Raw genomic sequence first — 25,202 nt, forward strand, 5'->3', positions numbered from 1 at the left:
ATCCTTAGATAAATCTCTACGCCTCCTTCCACAGCAGCCTGTTACCAACTACTTGTTCTGCTTTCTAATCATGCAGCTCAGGAGGGTGGGTGCCTGAGGTGTGCGTGTGGACATGGAGCAGTGCTGCAGCTTTCTCTACTCCTCTTTAGGAAAAAGGGCAAGAAGGGGATGTTCTGGTAACCAACTCTGCCCAGTTTACGTACTGGCATTTATTTGGGAGTGTTAAATTGTACGTCGAGGCATTGGAGCTGTGACACCGTGCAAACATAATTTTTAAATATTGTTGCTCATGTAGCATCCTATTTATAATGTATTTGTTTTTACTGAACAGATTCAAGACTGTTCTTTAGAAAATGATGTTGAATAATGGAAAAGATGAAATACTTACATGTTTTAAAATTAGTGAAACATTTTTAGGTGTATGTAATATTTCTAAATCACACATTTTTAATGGAATGTGTAAGCTCAGGCTGAAAGAGGTTAAGAGACAGTTTTGACTAACTGAACTCATTGTTTCATTTTTAATGACTTGGGTGACTTGGTAGATTAAGAGGAAATGAAAATCTTGTGGAGATGTCACTCAACCCTTTTTCCTTTTATGTAGAAGCCAGCTAATGCTATTTTGACATTGCATCAATGAGGCTTGATCAAAATGTAGCTGGCTGTGTCTCATTATAAATCAAACAGAAACAGTGCCATTTATATGAATACGCTTTTGGTTTAATTAGATGATTATATAATCACTCTAGGCCTAGCCCACCAATATTTCCATTGGCTCGAGAGGCTTTTAACTTGCATCATAATCATGCAAGAAATCCTCACAGATTTCTCTCTTTGGTTTTCCAGTGTTAAAGTGAAAAACCCCTACTTCCCTGAGAAGACAAATGAAAATATGAGGAGTGGTTTTCACAGTGTGTCCTGTGCTTTTACACAGGTGGGAAATGAAAGTGGGGCTACTTGATGAGCTGATGTTTTGTGGCCCACTGGTGATGTGCAAACCACAGCTGTGTGGACTTGGCTGTCTGAAGTCCTAATGGCAGCTGCAATGGAGTGATTTCTTTTAAACTCTGTTTAAGCATACAGCAGGCTTACGAGGATGGGCTTAACCTTTGCTTTAAAGAACACTAGTTTACTGTCTGTGCCTTTGGTGTCTTGTGCAGCATTGCTCCTGGAAGGTGCTGGAGAGCAGGGCCCTCAGGAAGTGCTTGCAGCTTCTGCTGCTGGCTCCAGCAATCTACGTGACTGTCTCACTGTGTTAAGGGCTTGGGTGACATATGTATTTTCCCTTTTTGTTTTTTTGGTACATATTTAGAGGGTTGCACTGCCAGTCAGTTAGTATCTGGTTCTCATCACATCCAAATGTGTTTTGGATGCAAAGCTGTAGGAAAGCTGACAGAATGGAAAGCCAAGTCCCAGACTTCTAGGCATATCTAGGGAACCATAACTGGTATGAAAACTTTCATTAGGCACAGAATAGGAGGAAGTCTGGCAGAGACACTTCTCTGTCTTCTTTTGTCCCCCCATAGAGTTACAGTACGCCTGAGTGACCTTTGTACCACTGAAGAGTTCTCCTGCATATTGATGATTGTTTGGTCTAGTTCTCATAAAATTCATGAAGTGAAAATGAATTTGGTATACAGAAGAATTGTGAGCTCTATCTACAATAAAAGAGAAAATAGGAAAGATTTTATCTAATAAAGAAGAAAAAAAAAAAAAAAAGATTTATTTTAAGTTAAGCTTCATAGAAATTTGGAAATTTTGAGGATTTCCAAGACAAAAAGATGTGTTTGAAAGAAAGTTGCAACATGCTGGACTATGCCTAAAGGCATTTTTAATGCATTCTCAAATAAGACTTGAATGTATTTCAGAAAAGCTGAAACTCTGACTGGTAGTGCTGCTTACACTCATCCAAAGCTCAAGATTTCAAAAAAGCATTAATCATAATGAGATATTTTCATTTTAAGATTAAAGACTGATATTAAGTTCTAATTATTTTTTTTAAGTATTATGGCAGTTTTTACACACGTATTGTTACTTTTTGACTGATGGATGTAGTGCAGTTCTTTAAGGATTACTCACATGCTTAAAATACACACGTTATATACATATACATATATATACATATAACTCTAATATTAGCTTTTAAAAAACACTTATTTGATCTGATTGAGTTTAAATTTGGAAATTCTGTGTTTAGTTTGAAGAGTTTGGGGCAGTTTTTAGTTTTGTGACTAGGTGATTCTAGCCACAGTAGTGAGAATAATGGTGGTTAATGGTGGTTAATGTCAGTAAAGCATGCAGAAAATAAAACTCATACTCTACCCTTGCCATGAGTACTATGTTAAGAAAAGAGGCAATAGTAATTGTTATGCTAATCTTACTTGACATTACTGTTTAAAAAAACAGCAACTTGGCTTACTTTATACTTCTGATGACCTGCAGGGCTTGCAACATGATAAAAGAAATTGGCAGAGAATTAGTTGCCCTTGGAGAGGTGCTCTACTTCAGCTATTTATATTTTGCCAGTTTTTAAGCTGTTTTGGTAAATAGGGAGATTGCTCTGGAAGAGAAGATGAAGAAAATACTGAGAAGGGATGTCCTGGGATACGGATTGGGCTTTAGTACATCTTTAAGTCGGTCTGGGAACTAATCTGATTAATATTAGTGATACAGGCAGAAATACGGGAAGGGTACTAATGAAACCTGTTTATGACAGATGGGATGTCTTTTCTGTACTGAAAACACTGTTGATGCAGAGCTACAAGAATTTAAAGATGAGAGTAGGAACAAGATGTAGTGGCCATTTGGTTTGGGCTTTTTTTTTTCTGTGGAAGAATCTGAGCTTTCACAGAATCACAGAATCACAGAATCACAGAATCACCCGGGTTGGAAGGGACCCCAAGGATCATGTAGTTCCAACCCCCCTGCCTAGCAGGGCCACCAAACATCCACATTCAGATCAGGTTGCCCAGGACCCCGTCCAACCTGGCCTTAAACACGTCCAAGGACGGGGCATCCACAACCTCCCTGGGCAGCCCGTTCCAGGGCCTAACCACTCTCCTAGTAAAGAACTTCCCCCTAACATCTAACCTAAATCTTCCCTCCTTCAACTTAAAACCATTTCCCCTAGTCCTGCTGTTGTCAGCCCTTTTGAAGAGTTTACTCCCCTCCTGGGTGTAGGTTCCCTTCAGGTATTGATAGGCTGCAATGAGGTCACCCCGCAGCCTTCTCTTCTCCAGGCTGAACAAGCCCAAGCTTTCTATGGATCCTTGCATTTCCCCCACCGTTGTATTCTTGGTTTTTCCCCACAGTACCTTAGTTTTCTTCTTGAGTTTCCAGGCCCCTTTCCATGTTCTCCAAAATCTTTCAGCTTTCTTCTTTTGTCCTGCTGTCTGATTAAGGATGGGTGCATATGGCAGCTGTTTCTGCAGAACAGGGCATGGAAGTTGCTGTCTGGCAACAACCTGTCTCATTCTAGATGTGCCTGTGGAATAGGTAAAGTCACCACCTCCATGCCTGTTCCTGGTATAAGATCATTAACAGGAGATGATTTTCTTCCAACTCTCACTTCTGACATAATCTGTAGGAGTTTGGTGTTTTTCAGTCTTCACCTCCATTCCAAATGTGGATGAAAATAACCATTAGTGGGAAGGGTTGAATAGATTCCCAGCAAAAGGCATCAATCATAAGCCTAAGATGTTCCTAAGGAAAATTCCTAAGAAAACCATGTTAGCTCACACATTTTGTCCTCTGGTAGGTAGCAGCAAGCCAGAAAGTTGTACAAGTGACAGGTTATTGAGTGAAAATGATTTAGGAGCTAAAGGATCTCCGTGATAAAGCTGCATTTGATAAATGAGCTACTGAGATTAATTCAACTGTGAACAGCGTAAATAGCATCCTGGGATAGATCAGTCATGAAATCTCCAGTGGACAGCTGCAAATGAGAGGAGGTGCTAAAGAAACAACTGAGTTATTGCACCAGGAAAGCCTGGCTGGCTGGAGGGCGGGTGGTGGGAGAGAATTCCATCAGTAAATACATTGAAGGAATCAACAGAAAGAGAAAGAGGAAAAAATAATTGTGAAAAGCCAGTGTGGGGTTGGGCATTATTTTTGTTTTGGGGTAGCTTTTTGTTTTCTTTTTTGCTGATCAGTATGCCTCCAACTAGTTGTTAATTGTGTTAAACTGTTCTAGTATTAACTCAGCAAAGAGGCTTTTTAAAATCCTATAAGCACTGAAAATGCCATCTGCCTATGGTGTGATACTATTTGTTCTTCTATTCTAGCGTCAGTTGTTTTCTGACTTACTCCAGTCATCAAATTATTTGGGAGGAGGAACACAAGAGTATTTGACCAACTTTACTGAAATCTTTAGGGCAGAAACATTTTTTTTTTTCCCCATAAGCTGTTGTTTCTATGAGTTTATTACAAAAGTGCTGCTTTTCCACCTACAGAACTTGAGAACTAATAGCTCTGTTGTATAAATTTAGTCATTGGTGAGTGGCCTGAAAGTCAGTTTTGCCATATTCTGTTAATTGATATCCATCATTCTTGGTTGCTGTTCTGAAGGTAACATGGCAACGCCATAAGGAGAGTTCAGTATAAAGCTACAAGACCGCACGTAACCATCAACCTTGCTCTCAAGGACAAGACAGAAAAAAAGTGGGATCATTTATTTATGTGTTTTTATTATTGTCAGAAGATTTAACCACATCCCAAGTCCCAAACTCTTGCATTTCCTCAGAGATTTTCCTTACCGATTTTCAACTGATCTGTCCTCTAACTCAGTCTGCTTGTTTCTGTGCTGAATGTTCCTTTCCATATTATGAGCACAGGGGATAGGATTAGGGATGAGATTAAATTTAGTAAGAATAATAATAATACGTTCGGTTTGTTTTTCATTTTCTTGTTCAAAAACAGCATAATTTCTGTTTTTAACTATCTGTATTTGCTTGGAATGCCAGTTTGCCATGTACAAAACTACACTGCTTCACCTTTTGGTTTTCAATTCTATGTTGTAAGGGATATTTTCTCAGCTTTATGTTTTATTAAGCCCTGTTGGAAGTTTTAAGTAACTTATGTAAACACAAAGTTGATGCACAGTGTAGCAGTGTTTTTAGGAGTGCCGTCCTGACTTCCATCTGCACTTGTATAGAGAACATTATTGGACATCACTGTGATCTCTTGTGTCATGACCTAAAAAGACAAATGAAAACGCAGTGTGCCCTTGGTTCTCAAGTCTTGGACAATTGCCAGGGCTTTGCATTACAGCCCACAAGCAGTGGTACTAGAAGCATTTTTGCGTTAAAAGATAGGTGGAGTTATATGCGGATCACCGACCTAGCATCTCTAGCGGGATGGAGACAGATTTGCTCTGACAATATAATGCGCTTTGCAAGCTTCTATTTTAAGAATTCTTTGTACTATGACTTCTTTAAGACTATATCGGACAAGTATTTTGTTTCAGGAGTCTTGCCCTTCGAGAGGCTCCGGGTTCATAATGACAATGTTAAAATCTCCAAGTCAGAAAGTTCATACGTGCAGAGCAGTATTTTTCATGACTACTTCTCAGCGTAAGCCTTTTACATTGTAGAGCTGAGTTGCTGCACGCTGTTCTTTTGTGCTTACATCTCTTTCCAGATATCTTGGCGTGATCTGAAAATCTGCATTCAGCTTCAGGATGAGTGCAGCACGAGCAGTGAAAGCACAAATGGCATGTCTGTGTGCTACCTTACTTGATAAGCTGGAGGTATTAATATGCTGAATCGGTTTGTGGAGCCTTGGTCACGCAGTGCATGTACGTTGTGCTTTCAGTACTGCTGATTTGGTGAGCTGCCTACTGCTTTTCTCTCTAATCTGTCACCTGTCCCTGTAGGTGATAAAGGGGAAGGGAGGCAATCTTTCTGACTGCCTAGGACTTTGGAAGAATATTTTATTTAAACAAAATTTAATGTAAGAATGCCCTCATACGTAGTCTCCCTGTGTGTGTGTGTGTGTGTGGAACTCACTATCTGCTGATCTGATCAGGAAAGGTATTTCTAAACAGAGAATCATCAGATATGACCTATATTGTAGGTTGATTCACTGTAAATGCGTTCCTGTTTTACCTGCAGGAATGCGGTTTCTTGTTTTAACTTCTAAATGCATTAATATAGCTGCATGCTTATGAAAAGCATTTTTTCCAGGTTTTTTTTATTATTTTCCACTAGGCTGAATATCATCATTCAGTTTTTTGAAAATACTAAACTAGCATTAGAAAAAGCAGGGTGTCAGTCTATAATAGCTGCTATGATTATAGTTTTCACTTCTAAAATGGATTATAATAGCAGTATGCAAGTGTATCATTTCTGACCCATTTAAAATAGCAAGTGGAAACTGCTACCTTGCAGACTTCTGTAGCAAAATGTCATTCATTCTGGTCTTTTAATATTTATGGTATTCACATGTGAATTCATTTGTAATACATCGAATACAATGCATTTGTACTTAAGCATGCACTTAAACATTTGTCTTCATTGAAACTGACTTAGGGGTTTGGCATATATAGGCATATTAATAGATAAAAGTAATTAATCAAAACAAACAGATTGATGGTATAAAAAGTCCCTTGTTCTAAGCCATACAGACAAATCAGCGTTTTACAGGGAGCCTTGCTGCTTAAGTTTCTGAGTGCAAAAAAATAACTACTTCATGCCTGATGAAAAGCTGTGAACGTGTGTACCTTTCGTGGTTGATTGGGAAGAACTGGTTACATTGGGTAATACACCACTTTTACCAATCGTATTTTGGAAATATGGTTTGAATGTAGTATCAAATCTTGGTGTTTTCTTCCTTCTGGGTCAGAATTTCACCATGCTGTGATTGGAACAGTCTCTGTTTGATACTCTATTTGCTGCATATATGAACACACATTGTCAAGGAAACTTAATAGCATAAATAAAGATTGCATGAAAAACAGTTTAAAAAAGAGTAATATCAGCAAGCATGTTTCAAAACATGAGGCTTTCCACCAAACATTTATAGTTTTTTAGAGCATGAAATGGTAATTATGTTACTTTGATTCCTCATGCGTATTTCAGTTCTCGTTAGCCTTGTCACTGTTCTGAACAGATTTGATACCTTGTAGGAGAATCACAATAGTTTGAAGTTCAACGCTTCAGACTGAATACCTTCTTGGTTTATCATTCTATGGAGTGAAAATTCATCTGTCAAAGAGGAAGAATGCCCTCACAGTATCTCTTGGCTGGTTCACAGACTTGCAACTCAACCCTTGTTTCTGGTTTCTAGTATATTCAGGAGCTGATGCAGAGGATGGTACATGCACCAGATGCTATCTTTGGTTTGTTTCTCTTGGAAAAACCTTGTAGCCATGATGTTCTCCACATCCAAAAGGTCTATTGTTAGCAAAGCCCTGGGACAGATCAGGTCATTTTTATGTTAAAATACTGTGATGGATTTGTTTTTTTTCAACCATCCTTCACTATCCCATCTTGCCTGCCTTGTTTGTGTTTTAAAAGAACATCCCAAACTCTGAGCATCAAACATTCAGATCCCATAATATGGTTTGTAACACATTTCCATGACACTTAATCTTCAATTTAGAAAATAAACCTTGGCTTTTATGACATTTTCTCTGTGTGAAGCCAGTGTAATCAAATAGGATATCGTCTGTTGGAGGTAAAACTTAAGTATTCTGCCTTGATCTCTGTTGAAAAGCATTAACTCTTAACACAGAAATAAAATTGTGATGTTTATATCAAATAAAATTCCTGTTGGTTACTCTGGGAAAGATGGAACAAGTCACTTTGCCTATAGATACTATTGGGGCTGACAAAGCAGATGTGTGATGACAGAAAGAAAGGGAAGGAAACAGGGCGGATGTAATGGTGGCCTGAAGGCATTGTTTTCCCATTGCCATGCTGAAGGCATTGTGAACAAATAATTCATATTTAATAATGGCCATATTGTGCTCTAATAGTATCTTCATTTAAAATCGGTTGATATTCAGCTTTTAATTAGAGGCATGTTATGTAAGCATAGATATAAAGATACAGCAAAAAATGGCCACAGAATGGGGTCAGTACACCTCTACCTGTGGTCCATCTTAATGTTTTAAAAATCAGCATTTCTGTTTGCTTTCCCAGAATCACTTTGCAGGATCTCTTTGAATTGTTACAGGTATGGGTGGCCATACACATCATACAGGTATTGAGTGTGATTTTCATGGCTACAGAGCTGAGAAAAGCCACAGATCACCTTGTGCAGAAGGATGCTGGTTAGACAAATGGGGTCATGGTCAAGGAACTTCCCCTTTTTCAGAAATTAACCACATGTTTATGTAGTAAATGTGCCTGCATTTTGTGAGGTTTAGAGTACTTATGGCTTATTACTGATAAAAAAATATTGTAAATAATAAAATTGAAAATGAAATTAGTAAGGCCTTACGCCTATTCAGAAGATAAGGAAAAGATATTAAATCAAACATCCTCTACTTCTATTTGAAGGCTTTTGAAATGCCTACCAATGGCAGAAGTTAATTGATAGAGATGTCAGGGAAATTAATTCTGCATTTCATGCTGTATCACAGCCCAGGCTCAGTTAAGCACTTGCTGTCCTGAGACGTGTCAGAAGATGCTGAAGACTTACATGCCACTGTATGCTGGAAAAGGAGAAGGCAGGGGAGAGATCTCAAATAGCTGTGCATGTTGAAAGGAGCAACTTTGCAGGAAGTGTATTTTTGAGGTTTCACAGGCCTGATTTCATTGACTTCTCTCTTCAGGCAGCCCCCTTCCCTCTGCCTTTCCCCATGTCAATGCTTTTATCAGCTTCCTGAATTTCTGCTTTTATTCACTCCTCGCTGTCACTTTGATGCCTGCACATCCTTTAGGAGGCTTTCCTTTGTTTGCCTGAATGAGACACTGTATCCTAGGTGTCATCTGTCAGGTCCTTTTTACCATAGGCATAGATTCTAGCTGCTACTGTTCATCACGCGTGTGCTTTCGTGCTCATCTCTAATTGCTCTTGCAGCTCCTTGGGTTTTTGTCTGGTTCATTAGCTTCAATTGTGCAGACTTCTTTGGCAGTAGCCAATTCTGTTGTGGTGAATTTTGTTCTTAGTGTTTGGTTTTAACACAACAAAGCATTCTGGAGCTCTTTGTCCTGGTTAGGACTGGTTTTCTCCTCACAACTTTTTTAATCTCTACCAGACTGGAGAAATCCAGCATAAAGGGTCATATTTTATTTATGAGCAACCCGAGTTGTCAGCTGCCCTTCCCCTCCTCCCCTGCTCCATCTTCGTTTCTCTTACTTTGTATCTTCTTTCCTTCAGTATTTTTTCTCTTGTTTCCTGCTCCACTGATGCATTAGTAACATCAGGCATCTGCTGCAGCCTCTCTCAAGTTCACTACTTGAAGTCTCTTGTTTCCTTATGTGTGTGCTTGAATACTGAGTTGAGCAACTGATAGACCTAGTAAGGCTTACACTGCTTTGATGATGATTACCTCTCTTCGTAAGCAGCAGATGTAGAACATGAACATTAAATAACAAAAAGGTCTTATCTGTTAATCATGCTCTTTTTATGAGGATGCAGATGACCTACTTGCTTGGCTATACTAACCAAAGAAAAACTTGCCTAGCCTTATTTCATCCTAATAAATTAATCTATTAATCTCAACTAATTTAATTAACCTACTAATCTTAAGCTATTAAACTCTTGCGTACACGAGAAGACCTGTTAGGGTTTGCACACTGTCTTTAAACCAGCCTAATGCAATATTTGGAAATCAATGTTGCAGTCAGTTTGATTTGAATGACGTACTTTAGAAATCAATTTATCTGATACTGCAAGCTAAGCTGATATGAACACAGGTTCAAATTACACTGTAATTTTATGCCTGATGCTGACAAATTAATGACTGAGCTTTGAAAAGAGTTTTATCATGCACTGAAAGTGAGCACAGCTGCCATAGTGGTTGTGGCTATGGGTGCCAATGTGATGTCTATTGGTTCTACACCTGCTGTCAGTTTTATGCCCTCTGCAGGAGGACACATGAGACTTGCTGATCTTTGAAAGCAAACAAGCAAAAGCCAACAGAAGGGTTTGTTCTTCAGAATTGTTTGATCCACAAAAGTTATTTTTTGCACCCAAGCACAAATGTGTCTGGGGTGTGGTGGTGCCAGTTTGATCTAGTACTGCAAAATCAGGTTTATTTTTTAGTGGAGTGACGGCCTATCTTGATTTTGCCAACATTGATGCACTAGTTTATTCTGTTTGGCTTTATAAAAACATAAGTGTGGTAAAAATTTGAATGAATTCAGAGTGAAAACTTGATAACTAATGAAATATAATTTCTCTTTCTGTTAATACTGAATATTGGCTGCCATAGAGGATACTGGAAGACTTAAAGCATGAGACAAAAAAAACGCCTGCTACACATTTCCATCATAGTTTAGACACTGTAAGGAAAGTAGGTTTTTGGTTTTACACCTCCCTTCATGGGTTGCTCTTTAATATTTATCCTTGCATGTCTTTAAAAAAAAAAAAACATGGAAAAGTTATGAAAGCCTTTCTGAATTAACTGCAAAATTATACAAGTCTTTAACATAGACCTTAATTCCTCAATTAAAAGTTGCACAACTTAGAACAAATAAGTCACAAGCCAATGGGAGCAGATCATCTTTTAGCACTCTTTTTTCCCTTCTTCTTCAAAAATACTTCTCTTACAAATTGTATGATCAATGAATATACAGATGAAACAGTATATCCAGGAGTTCAGCTGATGCAGTTAATATACTAGAGTAGAAAAGAAGGACACTCACCCTACCCTGGGCTCACATGGTAAACTCCAGCAGAGTGAAGCTTCAGAAGAGAACCTTCCCAACTGGCAGTCAGCTCTTAAATGGGTCTAGGAGAGGTGGGGCCTGGCTCCACTCCTTCTGGCAGCACAGCTGAATTGCCTTCACCTGTGCTCCCATGGCTGACTCATTGCATGCCTTAGGTGATCAATGAGAGGTTCAGGCCGTGATTCAGCAGCCCCATACACAAATATATGTATTTCATCAGAAGAATTTATTCGTGCAGTGGAGCTCTTTAAAACCAGCCAATATTTTGCCAGCTGAAATTTTTGTCTGGGTTTCTTTTTCTGTTAAGATCTTTTATTTCTGAAATATGGACCGCTTAGTATTTTGTACAAAATTAAATGGAGAAGCACATAGGATGGTTTCTAGTACCTGAAAACTGGAAGCAGAGAGGAAAGTCTAAAATGTTTAATTAAAGTTTGAAGTTCAATATCCTTTCTTTGGAATAGGCACACTGGAAATTACCCTTAGAAAACTGACAGCCATTCTGGTTCTGCATTAACTAAATTGCTTTTCTCTTTCACTCAGGGTTTTTTTTTTTCTTCTTTTTAAAAATAAACATTGTCAATTGAAAAAAAGCACACCAGTGGTGATTGTCAGTGATTGTCAGATACAGTGGTGGTCAGAAATACTTCTGACCTTACTGTATGATGCCCATTTTTTTCCTGAGCTTAATCTCAAAACTGTGACAGTAGTGGTATATTCTTAAAACGCTGCTGTATATGTTCAGCCTCATTGTTTCTAAAGAACTGAAAGGTAATCAATTTTGGGGTTGCCTGTCAACATTTTCTCTTGCCTGTAGCATATGGCACTGTTACATGTTCAATTTTAAAAAGAATGATTGCTGCCTTGTTTTGCATTAGAAAATAAATAGGGCTTTTCAAAATAAGTTGCTCTGTTCTAACTGATGGCCTGTGGGTAATGAATGCAGGACCATGAGAATTCTAAAATTCCTCAAGTAGTAAAGCATCTCTAATAGCTGTGTCAGGAAGTTCCCCCTCTTTCATGTTACTTCCTAGGAACTGTTAGGATGTGCTGAGGTCTTTTTTCCTTCTTGTTCATCTCTAAGAATGAGGAAGGAGAAATAGCAGTAGCAGTGTGAATCACTAGCGGTTTTCCTGCTTGTACTGGATATTGCTTTGACAGAAATAGAGAAGGTAATACACTAAGTCAACAAGGAAAGATAAATACATGAAGTTATTGATATAACCATTGGCTTTCGATGTTCTTTAAAAAAATATATTACTGCATATGAAATTTTGACACCTTAAGCAGGCATTGTGTGTGACGAAGAGTGATTTCATTGGCATTCCTGTAGTCCTGACAACTTGAAAGTTGAGGTTTAGTTTGTAGGTTTTTTTCCCTTGTTATGCTTAGCTTAAAATAGGAACAAACAGTGAAGAACAGAAGCTTCTTTTCTGTTTATTTCTTTTGTAGTTACTCTTTGGTCCTCTTGTATTGATTGAGCCTACTCCAAGGAGGTAGATGTGCATTTGCCTTTAGACAAAGCCCCACTTACATGTTAGAGCCAGGCCCTTGCATCCCTGACACTAACATAAATTCACTGCTGATATCTGGGAGCGCAGCAAGTCTCATAGGTTCTGTGCTTTCGGATCTCCAGTTCTGTGATAGCTCCAGATGAAAGAGGTCAGAATATTGAGAATGATTCCCAGTTCTGATGGACAAAAGCATTTCATGTTACTTGCTTCACGTTTGTAGACAGATCTGTTATGAAATGTTGTTTACATAACACATACCAGATTCCCTATCATGTAGAAGAGATGAGGAAAAACAAATTCTTGTTCAAATGGTTGTGTATTTTTTTTTTTGAGGTAGGATTTTTTTTGTTTGTTTCTGATTAAGTCATTGCTTACGTTAACCTAAGATTTGTTCTGAAGTGTGCCTTAAAACTGGCCCTCTTCATGCCTCAAATGCTTAACTATCTGCTGAAGTGAGTGGTCTGCAGTAATGCTGATGAATAGAAGGAAGATTTTCTGTTTCCAGTCTTATATGAAAATACGGCTACTGTGTCCATTGAAAACTGAAATTTGGATTTCAAGACTAAAACTCAGTGAAATGCCTCCATTTGTTTTCTAAAACGCTGCTGTGATAAAGCTTCCACCTCTTAAGGGTTCCTCAGACGCATTCTCTTTTCATACCCATAAGTTACCACAGAGTAGAATGTAGGGGTTTGTCCTGAGAACTATAACAAGGGATCTGCTAATGCTGAGGGATGTCTCTTTCCATCAGGCAGCCTCATCAGAGCAATTAATTCAACAGACCTATTCTGTGCGTAGGTAAAATAGAAAGCAAATTCTGATTTTTGCATAAACATTGCATAATCCAATGTAAATATATTTTTTTTCTTGACGTTTCTGTCCCGGAATAAATAAGATAATGTTATTTAATGTAATATAACATATTGAGACTGTGAACCCACATTGCGTTCCTTTTGGCCCTGAAGCTTGTAAAACTCATCCAGAGAGCTCTACAGCTCTCAGTGGAGAGGGAAACATAAACTTCACGTTGAGATAAAAAAACTGGCTATTCTAAGAATGCAAAATGGAATGAAACTCTCATTTTCATTTTTCCTAGTAGAAAATGATAATAAAAACAAATTGCTCATCTTCAGTTTTGGGAGTCAGGAGTTAGTTAAGCACTGACTGGTATTTCTGTGCTAGTCTGTACAGCTGATGGTGGTTATAGATTGGCTGAAAAACAATGTCACGAATGCAAGAGTTCGAGACTTGGTGTTGTTCTTAGGGACAAACAAAAGCCAGTACCTGCCAACTGATTTGCCATGTCGTGGAACCTACATTTTCAACATGTGCACAATGTGTAGTGACAGCAAAACAGTCTCTCATCCTTTATTTATAATGTCTGTGCAAGCATATAATTAGATCTAAAGGCAAATATCTGAGGTGTGCCAATGTTGAGATTAACACTACTGTTGGAGTAGCAGAAGCCATTTGCTTTAAACCTTCTGGTTCCAAACTATGATGGCTACCTTTTTGGAATGGAAAATAGCAATTAACCTGTTCAGCAGATCAGTTTGTACTCGGTAATGGGCTGCTGTTAGTCACAGTTGGGATGTTTTCATGAACTTTCACAAGCCTGAACATAACATTGCGGTACTGTGGTTTCTGTTTTATGTACTTTGGGCTTAGATTTACTATTGATTAGTTTTTCCATTTGAAAATGAGTATTTTGAAGGGAGATGGAAAAAAAACAGTAATTAGAGAGTGTATAGAATAAATAACAGTACTCATGACAGTAGACTAGCACTGAGTCATTTGAACTGTTTGCAAGTACAATTTTTGTTAACAGTGGGAATTTTCTGTAGCATGTGGCAAGATTTTAAAGCCAGATTGGCTTGAGAAATAAATCAGTACATAGTGAAGGTACATGTCAGGGTAATTCCTATTGAAAACAAACACTTGGCAGTTTACTAACAGAATTATTGTTCTTACAGTATGGTAAATGGTAGATTCATAGGGAGGCAGGAAACAGGCACGTGAGCTCAGATGCTTGCCAGTTTGTTTACTGTGGAATTTCTGTATTAGTTCAGTTTAACACTTCTTTCACTGCTGTGAAATTGGACCAGGAGACTGAAAAATGTTAGATTGCAGATTTGTTATTCCAAAGCAAGTCAAGAACTCATTGCGAGGGTGGTGAGACACTGGAACAGGTTGCCCAGTGGGGTTGTGAGCACCCCCTGCCTGGAAGCATTCAAGGCCAGGCTGCGTGGGGCTTTGAGCAACCTGGTCTAGAGGGAGGTGTCCCTGCCTGTAGTAAGGAGTTGGAACTGAATGATCTTAAAGGTCCCCTCCAGCCCAAACATTGTATGATTCTCTGATAAGAGTGGGCCTGGAGGAGATGAATTTGCTGCCTAAAGCTTTTGCTGTAACATTGCCACCCTTCATGAGATGAACACTTGAACATTGGAAGGCAGATAAGTTTGGAAGCAAGTGCAGATAAATAAAGTAGTATGCTGTAGTACAGTGAATCCATTATGATTTTGGCTGCGGTTAAAGCCAATTTTAAAAATTCTGAGATTATTGATGGTAACCACAATTGCAAACATGAAATCTTGTCTGCACTTTATTTAAAAAAAAATATTGAGAAGCAGGCAAATACACTTGGGTTTCAGAATGTTTTTATGAGAAATAAACTGGCCAAAAGGACTGGCCAAACTGCTGTTTCAGAACTAGAGAGCATACAGGCATATATAGAGCATATAGTAGGCAGTATAGTAGCATATGTAGTCGTATAGAGAGCATATAGTTGACATTGTCCTTTGTGCTGCTAGAAAACAATTTACAGAGGAGTCCTCAACTGGATGTAGGATATTCTACTTGTTTTATTGCAAATGTATGGTTGGGCAAAGCAAGATATATGCTTCCACATGCAGGAAACCATCTTTAACTTCCTATTGTATACTTGATTGAACCCCTAAATTAATCGTGTGTGTTGTATTAGCTGTTTAAAAATGAATCACAGAATCACAGAATCACAAGGTTGGAAACGACCTGCAAGATCATCCAGTCCAACCACCCTCCCATTCCTATCAGTGCCACAAGCACTAAACCATCTCTCGTAGCTCCTCATCCAGGCGCCTCTTGAACACTGCCAGGGATGGCGACTCCACCACCTCCCTGGGCAGCCATTCCAGTGCCTGACCACCCTCTGAGAGAAAAAGTTTCTCCTAATATCCAACCTAAACCTCCTCTGGTATAACTTCTTGCCATTTCCTCGGGTCCTACTATTTGCCTGGGAGAAGAGGCCAGACCCTTTTGCACCACAACCTCCCTTCAGGAAGTTGTAGAGTGCAATGAGGTCTCCCCTGAGCCTCCTCTTCTCCACACTGAACAATCCCAGCTCCTTCAGCCGCTCCTCATAAGACTTGTGCTCCAGACCCCTCACCAGTTTTGTTGCCCTTCTCTGGACACACTCCAGGGCCTCAATGTCTTTCTTGTAGTGAGGGGCTCAAAACCCCCAAAAGGCCCAAAATGAAAACAAGCCCAAGCCTTTGTTAAATGGGTGCGTTCTCTCCAGGTGTGTGCTCATCTGCAGTAGCAAGCTGCTGCTCTGCCCCCAGAAAGGCCACCTTAATTTAAGGCTTTGCAGTGTAGGAAAGAGCAAAGAAACGGTAAAATAAATGCAAATGCAATAACTTTTTGCTTGGCTGACCTGATCTTAATACTATCAAACTCTTAATACTCTTCTCACACCATATGAGTGAGGCATATGGTTATAAAGAAGACAGTGTGATTATTTTTCTTAGTTCTAGATGCAAGTACATTTTTAGAACCCGGTTCATGCTGTTAGGTAGAGTGTATTTTTAGGATGTCTTAATTATAATGATCACCCGCAGCCAAATAAAGTTTGGAGTTACATGGAAACCTTCTCCCAAGCAGCATCCTGTCATGTTGGACGGAAGCTGCTCTTTCCTCCAGGTGCTGTTCCAATACCTGGAATCCTGACACATGCAGGCAGTTGCTTCCAGTAGTTTGTTCTGGTGTTTATTTAGGCTGATTCTGTATTTTTGGAGGTTCTCAAGTAGGCCATTTGTTTGTTTAGAAGGAGTTTTCGAGGTAAGCCAACTTACTGAAACTGCTCGTCAGGAAACATAATTCCTCTGCTCTGGTGAGACCCCTGCTTTCCTTCTTGGCTGGGTTATTTCTGGGCTAATTTGTAATTTTGCTTTCAGATGCAATCTGTAAAAAAACAAGTAAGTTAAATATTCTCAAGGAATGCAATTGATTTTATTGACTGATATTTTAATAACATTAATTTTATTAACCTTGGTTTTAGTAAAATCTTTCTTGATGAAAATGCGGGATATTGAGAGAATAAATCTCATGCAGAGCTATGAGTATTTTTTCCAGCAGAGATGGTTTTCTACAATTTTGCTGACTGCAGCAACATGCAATGTCACTGAGTTCTAGTGAAAACCTGACTTCACTGTCAAGTGAGCTGGAGCTTAATTTTTGCTTTGTAGTCATTTGAATATGCACTTGAAATAGAAAGTCTTTACTTTGCAAATAAGTTGTTGAATCTGAGTTTTAAAAGAATTATCTCTTGTAGTTTTCATTTATTTTAGTTTCATTCCTACATGGATCAGAGATTTTCATGCCTGTATCTCATTTTCCAAATTTTGCCAACACTTTTCCCACCACATTTTAGCAAACTACAGAGCAAGAGTGATCTGGTGAGCTTCCTCCCTCACGCTGTCAAAATGTTTCCTAAATTCCATCATGAACAATTTAAACATTTTTGAGAAAACCTTTATTCTTTGAGGCACTCCAGCATCTTCTCTTGTTTTTCTCTTGCACTGAAAGGGTAAATAAGGAGACAGCTGTAAGCATAAGTTACCAAACTGGGGGATGACTCAGAACAACAATAGTAGGACAGAAGGACTGAGAGGCTCAGCAGGTACAAGTTCAATGCTGTGCTCCTGGGCAAGAGGAGCAGCTCTGCAGAAAAGGCCCTGGGGGGATGTGGAAGGCAGCCAGCTGGGTGCCAGTCAGCAGCAGACAAGGCAGCAAGAGAGGCCACAGCATCCTAGTCTGTAGGAGCAGGAGCACAGCCAGCATATCAGGGAAGGGATTTTTCTGCCCTGGTGGGTGCTTATTAGGCCTCGTAAGGTGTCAAGTTCAGTTCTGCCCATACATCCACCACCCAGTGCTGAAGAAACATCAAAAACCTGGGGTGTGTTCAGTGAAGAGCGGATTGAAACCATAATGCGGTTACAGACAGCAAGAATCCCTGGGAAGAATGCTTGCATACATTTTGTGGTCTGGTTGAAAGAGTCTACAAAAAGAAAATGAACTGCAGAGAGGAAAAAAGAGCATTTAGACTAAGCTCCAGTTTTTGTTGTTGGGAAGGTTCAACCCCTACTGCCACACCACCAACATCCACCTCTGATGTTGTTGGCCAACATAATAACGTAGGAGACATTACTTCCAGAGCAGCCCTTGTATTTGGACAGCTTGACATCTTTCATTTTCATCTGAGGTCTAAGGGATGTATTGGCAATCTACAAACACTTTTAAATGCTGCTTTTTTGTAGTTGTTCTCCCAGTTTGCTTTCTTTGTGGACATCTTATTCAGGATATCTGTTGTGTGTAACAGGGAAATGTCTTACATTAACGTAAAAAAGAGTCCTTAGCTGGTGGCTGGGTAAACCCTTAGCTACAGCAGCAGGAATTTTAATTTGTAGCAGGTCAGTCAGTCATGCGAATGCTGTCAGAAAACAGTTCCCTTTACACTTGAGCTATGTGGTTGTAAGCTATTGTAATTTGTTCCTTTGGAGTCTGCACTTCCTAGGCTCTGCTTCAAGCACGTATGTTTTGCCAGCAGACAAGGTCAGCACAAAGGTCACAGACACCAAGTTAAAAAGTGCATTTATCTTTAGTTAAGTTTAAAGCAGTGAGATAATAAATGAAACGATACAGCAAGAATAAAACAGAGCAAGGCAGTGCACCTAACCATTACTACATGAGGATAGCAATTACAAAAGATGCATTGCCAGCTGCCCAAATACTTTACCATCATCCAGATGATGCTCAGGTTATAGTGAGGATTTGGAGAGCCTGGGAGGTCCTATGCAGTATGTCCACTCATAGATGAGGTTTCCAACTTCACTACAAGAGGGTCCAGCTTTTACATTGTTGAATAAAGAAGTTCATGTGGCAGTTAGGTGGAACTGTCTGATTTAGTTCTCCCTTTTGGATTCCACCTCAAGCCTGGCCAGGGCTCAAGGAGGAACCAAGGAAGTTTATGTACTAGTAGGCCTTGCTTCTAAACAGGGAAAGGTTGATACGTTCTCATAATGCTTTGTCTAAGCTACATCCTTTGCCCAAGATACGTATTCCACTAATGATTGGATATTGATGATATAAATAATGCTGTGTTGTGAGATTCGTCTAGAGGTCAACTTTGGTTCGAGGCCTTAGCACTCCAACTTAAGATATGGCTTTTTCTTTTCCTCCAGAATAAGAGTCTGTTTGCAAATCAAAATATGAAGTCATTTAGAATTGTTGTATTCAAATCTATTTGAATCTCATCAAAGATCTGAGGTCTGTTCCTGGGGATGGGGCGGACACCATGAGCTCCCAGTTCTTAAGAAACATTTTGCTTCTGCATAGCTGCTCTCTCACAGAAAGCCATAGGTGGCTCAGAGCTGCGACTGGCCTCTGTGTGGGTCATAGTGATGAGTCCCACAAATCTGCAGCTGTCTGCAAGCCGGTGTTTGCTCTGTAGTCTGCCTTCCTTCCCTGGTGCTCAGCGGTGGAGCAATTGCTGGTTCCAAGGTACAATCACAGAGGAAGAAAAAATGTGATAGTATTTTATGTGTGTCAAGCCCCAGTGATGTCTGAAAGAGGTCACATTGGCCATGAACAGTGTATGTGTGTGTACGGATGGTGCTTGTGTCTTCTCTGTTGGTGCTGGGTCTATTGGGTGTATTATAAAGCACAAACCCTGCTCTTGCATAATGGGAAATGTAGTTCTGAATAGCTTTGTGGGGAATAAAAACAAAACAGAAAACCCACCACTAACCAAAACCTCCCCACATGTTTTCTGTTGTTCATGTGTGATGTTTGCTTTTGCTTAGCCCAGCGGCAGCACTTCTTACCATTTATCACATTGTCAGCACACAGGCAACCCTTAGCCTTTAGCTTTGGCCAGGACAACGGTGGGAGTACACAGTACATCTCAGGGAGAAGGCAAAAGCTGAGAGCCTTGGTGCGAGGGAAGTTGTACCATTCTCATGTGTTGCTTGGATACTGCCTCTCTTCTGGGGTTAAAAATACCCTGATGTACCCAGATAGTGTGCAGAACTGTCAGATTGTATTACGAGACAGACAGGACGTTTCTGCTGCCGGTGGGAGCCGCTGGCTTTTATTATTACAATTGAATAACATTTCTGCATCATCCGCAGGGTCATTAATAATTGCTTATCGTGCAGGGTTGCAGTAGAGGAGCAATGTATCCCCAGATCGCTCCGGGGAATGTAGAATCATTGTACGCAACTGCGTAATTGATGATAAAGATGGGTTGACTTAAAGGAAAATGCTTTCCTTGTAATATACTGATGTTTTACTACCAAAATTCCTGCTAACAAAAAGATCTCAGCTTATTTACCGATGGTTTAATGGCTGTTTGGTTTGTCAGTCTGGTTTTATAGCTCCTTTTGGCAACTATTGCAGCTTCTGTGTGTGACCTGTGACCGTGATGCAGCAACAGAGGGAATTACTGCGCTCTGATGTTTTTGCCCAGTGCAGTGAAACACCTTTTGCATTGTGATAGTAATCTCCGTAATGGTGGATGCTCCTAATGAATGCCACGTTCTGAAATATCATTAATGTAGCATTTTCCCTGGAGCACTGATGCAGTGCTCACCCTAGTCAACCTTACGCCCTTTCAGAGTTTGCCTGTATGGATGCCATGTTCTGGCTGCATCTGCAGGATGCATGGAAGCCAGGATTTGTACCTGGCTGTTTATGGAGCTCTCCCTGGTGGGCAGAGCAGCTCTGTGCCACTCCTGCCCTTTCCATCAGCCACTCCACAGCGAATTCTGCTCCTTCTTGTGAGCAGAGAGTTTGTGAGAGCACATTGGAAACACGGAGAGAGAGCTCTGAGAGGAACATTTTCAGTTTTTGTATTTCTCCCCAAAGGCAGATCTGCTAAAGCATGTTTTGATAGGCTGGAGCTTGTACTCCAGTAGCTAAGACCTTATTCTGGAAAATGTTACTCTTCACCAAACATAGTTTGTTTCTTCGTATGTCCTCTGGCCCTTCAGTGACTCCTGTAGGGCAAAACAGAAGGCAGGAGATCTTCCATTGATAGTCAGGCTAGTATTGGTTTCTCCACAGAAGGATGGAGCTGCTAGAGGCCAGCATTAGATACGTGTAAGCAAATCTGGCTGTTGCTGTGTGTCTGTACAAAAGCTGCCCCTTTCTCTTTGCTAGAGTATTAGGAACTCATGGCAACTGGCTCTGCTCCTTTGGTGTCAGTGTCATCATCCTCTGGCACCATCATTACCGGCTGCTGTATACAGAGGAGGCTCTGTATTGACATTAATGACCGTGCAATGCTGGCATTGAAAACAGTACTAATTCTGTACGTCACGTCAGCCCAAGCAGCTCCTCTACACTGCACCTAGGATACATTTCAGCTTCTCTTCTCAGCCTGTCTGGGGGCTGACAGAACTAGAACATCTCACACAGATATGCACACACCTGCGTATGTGCACTTCTGTGTTCAGAGATGTGCTGAAACTTCCCAGTTAAAGTATTTTTTCCTGTGTGTGTGTAACATATACAATAGCAGAAGATCAGCATTTACCAGTTCTGACATCCTGAGTATTGGTAGATGGTGTTTTCAGCTTCACACGGTTCAAGAAATCTGCGTGTTGCCTCCATGTAGTTATGATATCACTTCAATGTTAAGATCACGCTGCGTGATATAGTATTCTTATTGTCAGCTTCAAAATATAGCTGCAAAGCACAGAAATGTCCTTTTATGACAGCCTCTGTTAACAGTCTGTAGTAACAGTCTGTCGCTATTGAACTTAATCTTGGCTTTGAAATCCCAGGAGGCTGGGGGACACGCACATGACTGATTTGTTTGTTTTCTTTGCTTTATGCTCAGCTGAGCTGGATGCTGAACATGCACAGAAGGTTCTGGACATGGAGCACACCCAGCAGATGAAGCTGAAGGAACGTCAGAAATTCTTTGAAGAAGCCTTCCAGCAGGACATGGAGCAATACCTTTCTACAGGATACTTGCAGATAGCAGAGAGACGAGGCAAGTTTTGAAATACTTCAGGTGTGATCCACAAACTCGCAGCTTAGAGAATGTTGATTAAGGGTCACAGCCAGCGATGGGTACTTACAGCTGAAGCAGTGCAATGCCTAAATTCTTCCTTGGGGAAGCTGAAAATTTAGATAAGCTTTTGAAACAACCTTTGGGTCCCAGAGGAACTAGATGCTTAATAAAGTCAATCTGCTTATTTGAGAAAATGCAAAGTGCTGAGGCACTTCTGAAATGGTGCTGTTCCTTACAGCTCATGAGTGCACCCATATCTCTGAAGGTATGGGTGGAGGTGGGCACCTGTGTCACGATGCTGAAGTCTGGCATAATCACCTGGTAGAAAGGGCCTCAGAAATGTTTCCTAAGATGCAGGCAAAGCTCAGTGTAGTCTTTCAAAAACAGTTCCCAGATGGCAGCTTCTTGTGAAATCTATGAAATCTCCAGAGTATGTGATCAGGATACAGGAAATGTAAATGCAGCTTTCTCCTCATTATAGATGACTCAGGTCTGGCATCTCCCAGCTAGTTAAAGGACAAGAATGCTGTAGACTACAGACAGTTCTGTGTGGGAAGCATCCATCTGTTGGGCCAAAATGTTTGTAGGACAGGAAAGAAAGCAGGAGATAAATCATTCACGTAGCAGGAAAAACATGGAAGCTCTGTCCATTCTTCAGGAGCAGATCTGCTGTCATTTGTAATGCTGGAGCAGGGAACACAGTTCAGGATTTCAGTTTCTCTGCACAAATGCTATAAATGCCAACCTGCAGCATGCTCTAGATTGTCTGGGAAAAATTGAGATTGTATGTCCTAGGTTTTGTGTGGTTTATATATGCCTATATGTGTGTATATATATAATCCATTATGCTAAAAGTCAATGGGCACTGCTACTAGTGCTCCCACAGCTGACCCATTGCTTGTCTCAGGTGGCCAATCAGAGGTTCAGGCTGTGACTCAGCAGTTCCCATACATACAGTATGTATGGAAGAAGAACACTATGATACAATTTTATTTCAGTTCACGTATGAAGGCTTTAATAGAATAATTGTTCCACTTAGATAAACCTTTAAAGTGCTAATAATATTTGTGAATACACATGCAGCCAGAAGACTTAAATCTTGAGTACCCCTGAAAAGTCTTATTCTGTGTTTGTATGCTTTATTATTCAAGGAAGAAGATGCTTATCCAGGCATTTAATTCCCCTGTGAATAGTCAGTTTTATACTGACAGTAAGAAGTAGAATCTTGAGGTGTTAATGCTGTGAAATCCCCATGCCTGGAGAGATATTGGGCATCAGATGTTGTGCACGCTGCTGCCACTTATTAGACTGAATTGATAGAATGAGGAAGAATGGCTGCTCCGTTAACATTAATCCTCATTTCTAGTTTCCATGTCCCCATCCATTGATGCCTAGAGATTGTGTGCTCAAACTTGGGTTTTGATCTAAAAACACTTGGCTGAGGCAAGGGGGAAGGAGTGCTGCAAAATGGAAAGTTCCAGTGTTTGTCCCTGAGCCTCACCTGAGAGCATTTCTGAAGCTATTGCTGCAAGCACTGTTGCTATAAATGTTTTGTTTTGCAAAAGCTGTAATGGATTTTTAGTTTCACAACGAAGGTTGCACAGAGTTCTTGATTCGGGCTGAGATTGCTGCCCAGCAGTTATCTGCTGCCCGCGCTCCTTCCATATCTGGTTTAATTGTTACTGATGTGTACAATTATAGCAGCAATTAAAGCCTTATAGGTAATAACATCATGTCACTGATGGCCAGTTTGCTCACTGCGCTATTTTTACTACAGAACCAATTGGCAGTATGTCTTCCATGGAAGTGAATGTGGACATGCTGGAACAGATGGACCTAATGGACATGTCTGACCAAGAAGCACTCGATGTCTTTTTAAACTCAGGAGGCGAGGACAATAATATGCTTTCTCCCATGCTGGGTATGCTCCTAGTACTGCCAAAGTGATTAATCACAAGAATTGCTCTCGTTTGTAATGGATGATGTTATCTCATAAAACATTGCATAGATTGAATGTTTTTCACTGGTGTTGTTCAGGATGTTTGTATTGAGTTGCAACACAGGAGAGCTTGCTGCAGAGCTGTGTGGTGTTCCTGGCCTGTCGCTCTCATTGCCTGCTTACTGCAGCTTAATGTCTTGTCTCTTAAGATATGGACAGGGGATGTGCTGCATAGAGCTTCCTGCTGCCTTTTTACTGATAAAAAGTTGATAGGGGATGCTGTAACGAATGTGACTACCAAAGGTTTTTATATTTCATTGCAAAAACTGCATTCAGATGGCTGATTTTCGATAGACATCCAGTTCATACATTGGTTGAGTTAATCACTGTTTGAGTGTGTGCAGATTCCAGAAGTCAGGGCCGTTCCCCATGCTGGTTCTGGCAGATGTTGGCTCAGGGGGCTCTGGGTCTTCCTGTCTCATCAACAGACAGTAGGACTGCATTAGTGAGGAAATGCAGACCCTGCTGCATTCTGCATTCTGCCTAAGCTGATTTAAAATGTATCAGCCTTCAAAAGAACTGTGATCGTTTTGTATTGTGATACAAGTGTCACGGTGTGTACAGTGTATGTTTATTTGCTGCATACCTGTGCATACACACCTTAATGTAATGTGCTAGTGCGTGGTGCTCTGTAGCACTCAGTTGTAACACAGAGGTAGAATGGGCAGCCTTGCTCCTCTACAGCTGTTGCTCCTACATTGTCTTGTGAACCCTGTTTTGTGACTCCAGATGACTCATTTCGCTCTGAATCAGAAGGGATTTGTTTGCTTCTATTGCCTCCGGATGTTTCTACAGTGGTTTGCCAGTTACAGTTCAGCTCAGTTACTTGCTGGGACTGAGCGGTCCATTGTAGGGCGATGTAGTATGAGCTGCTCTGCATCTGACCTTGAGCAGGGCTGAGGTGGTGTGGTCAGCTCATTTCTACCCACACCCTCTTGAAACGTTTATTTAAAAAAATTCTTACCTAAGAGTACTGTGTTCTCACTGTGGTTCCTCAGTGCTGAAGCTGTGTGACCTAACAGTTTCTAAGTATAAAGCAAAAAGGGATTTATTTGGCAGATCATATAAAAAGAGAGCTTAGATTTTTCCGTTTTTCCTTACTTACTGCCAGGAAATGTCCAGAGGAGGATGTAAGGTAGCATTAGAGAACGAACTCTCAAACTGCAAGCAGACACTGTTGCACTGAATTTGCTTAGACATCTTTTTGCACAGCATAGAGGGAGCGCAGTCTTAAAATCCCACTCCCAGTTCCTTGAGCTATAATGCAACTTTACAAAAGGAGTTCTGCCGTGCTGTAGTGCAAGGCAGAGTGTTATAGAATCACAGAATTATTGAGGCTGGAAAGACTACTAAGATCACCTGGTTCAACCATCAGCTCATGCCTGTGACCTCCCTAGACCATGTCACTCGGTGTGACATCTACCCTTTTCTTAGAAACCTCCAGGGATGGTGACTCCACCGCCTCCCTGGGCAGCCTCTTCCAATGTCTCACCACTCTTTTGGAGAAGAAATTTTTT

General features: G+C 40.4%; 1 protein-coding gene across 2 annotated transcripts in view; it reads left to right on the forward strand.

Moving 5' to 3' along the window:
• The window catches only part of DTNBP1 (dystrobrevin binding protein 1), a 62,239-nt gene that overhangs the window by 34,011 nt on the left and 3,026 nt on the right, over positions 1 to 25,202 (forward strand). For both annotated transcript variants that reach the window (XM_048940167.1, XM_048940168.1), the window contains exons 8-9: positions 21,510 to 21,665; positions 23,464 to 23,607. In XM_048940167.1, the coding sequence (XP_048796124.1) occupies positions 21,510 to 21,665; positions 23,464 to 23,607 (300 nt within the window). The remainder of the gene's footprint in view (positions 1 to 21,509; positions 21,666 to 23,463; positions 23,608 to 25,202) is intronic.

This window comes from Lagopus muta, chromosome 3 (assembly GCF_023343835.1).
Source record: "Lagopus muta isolate bLagMut1 chromosome 3, bLagMut1 primary, whole genome shotgun sequence".
Lineage (NCBI taxonomy): Eukaryota > Metazoa > Chordata > Aves > Galliformes > Phasianidae > Lagopus > Lagopus muta.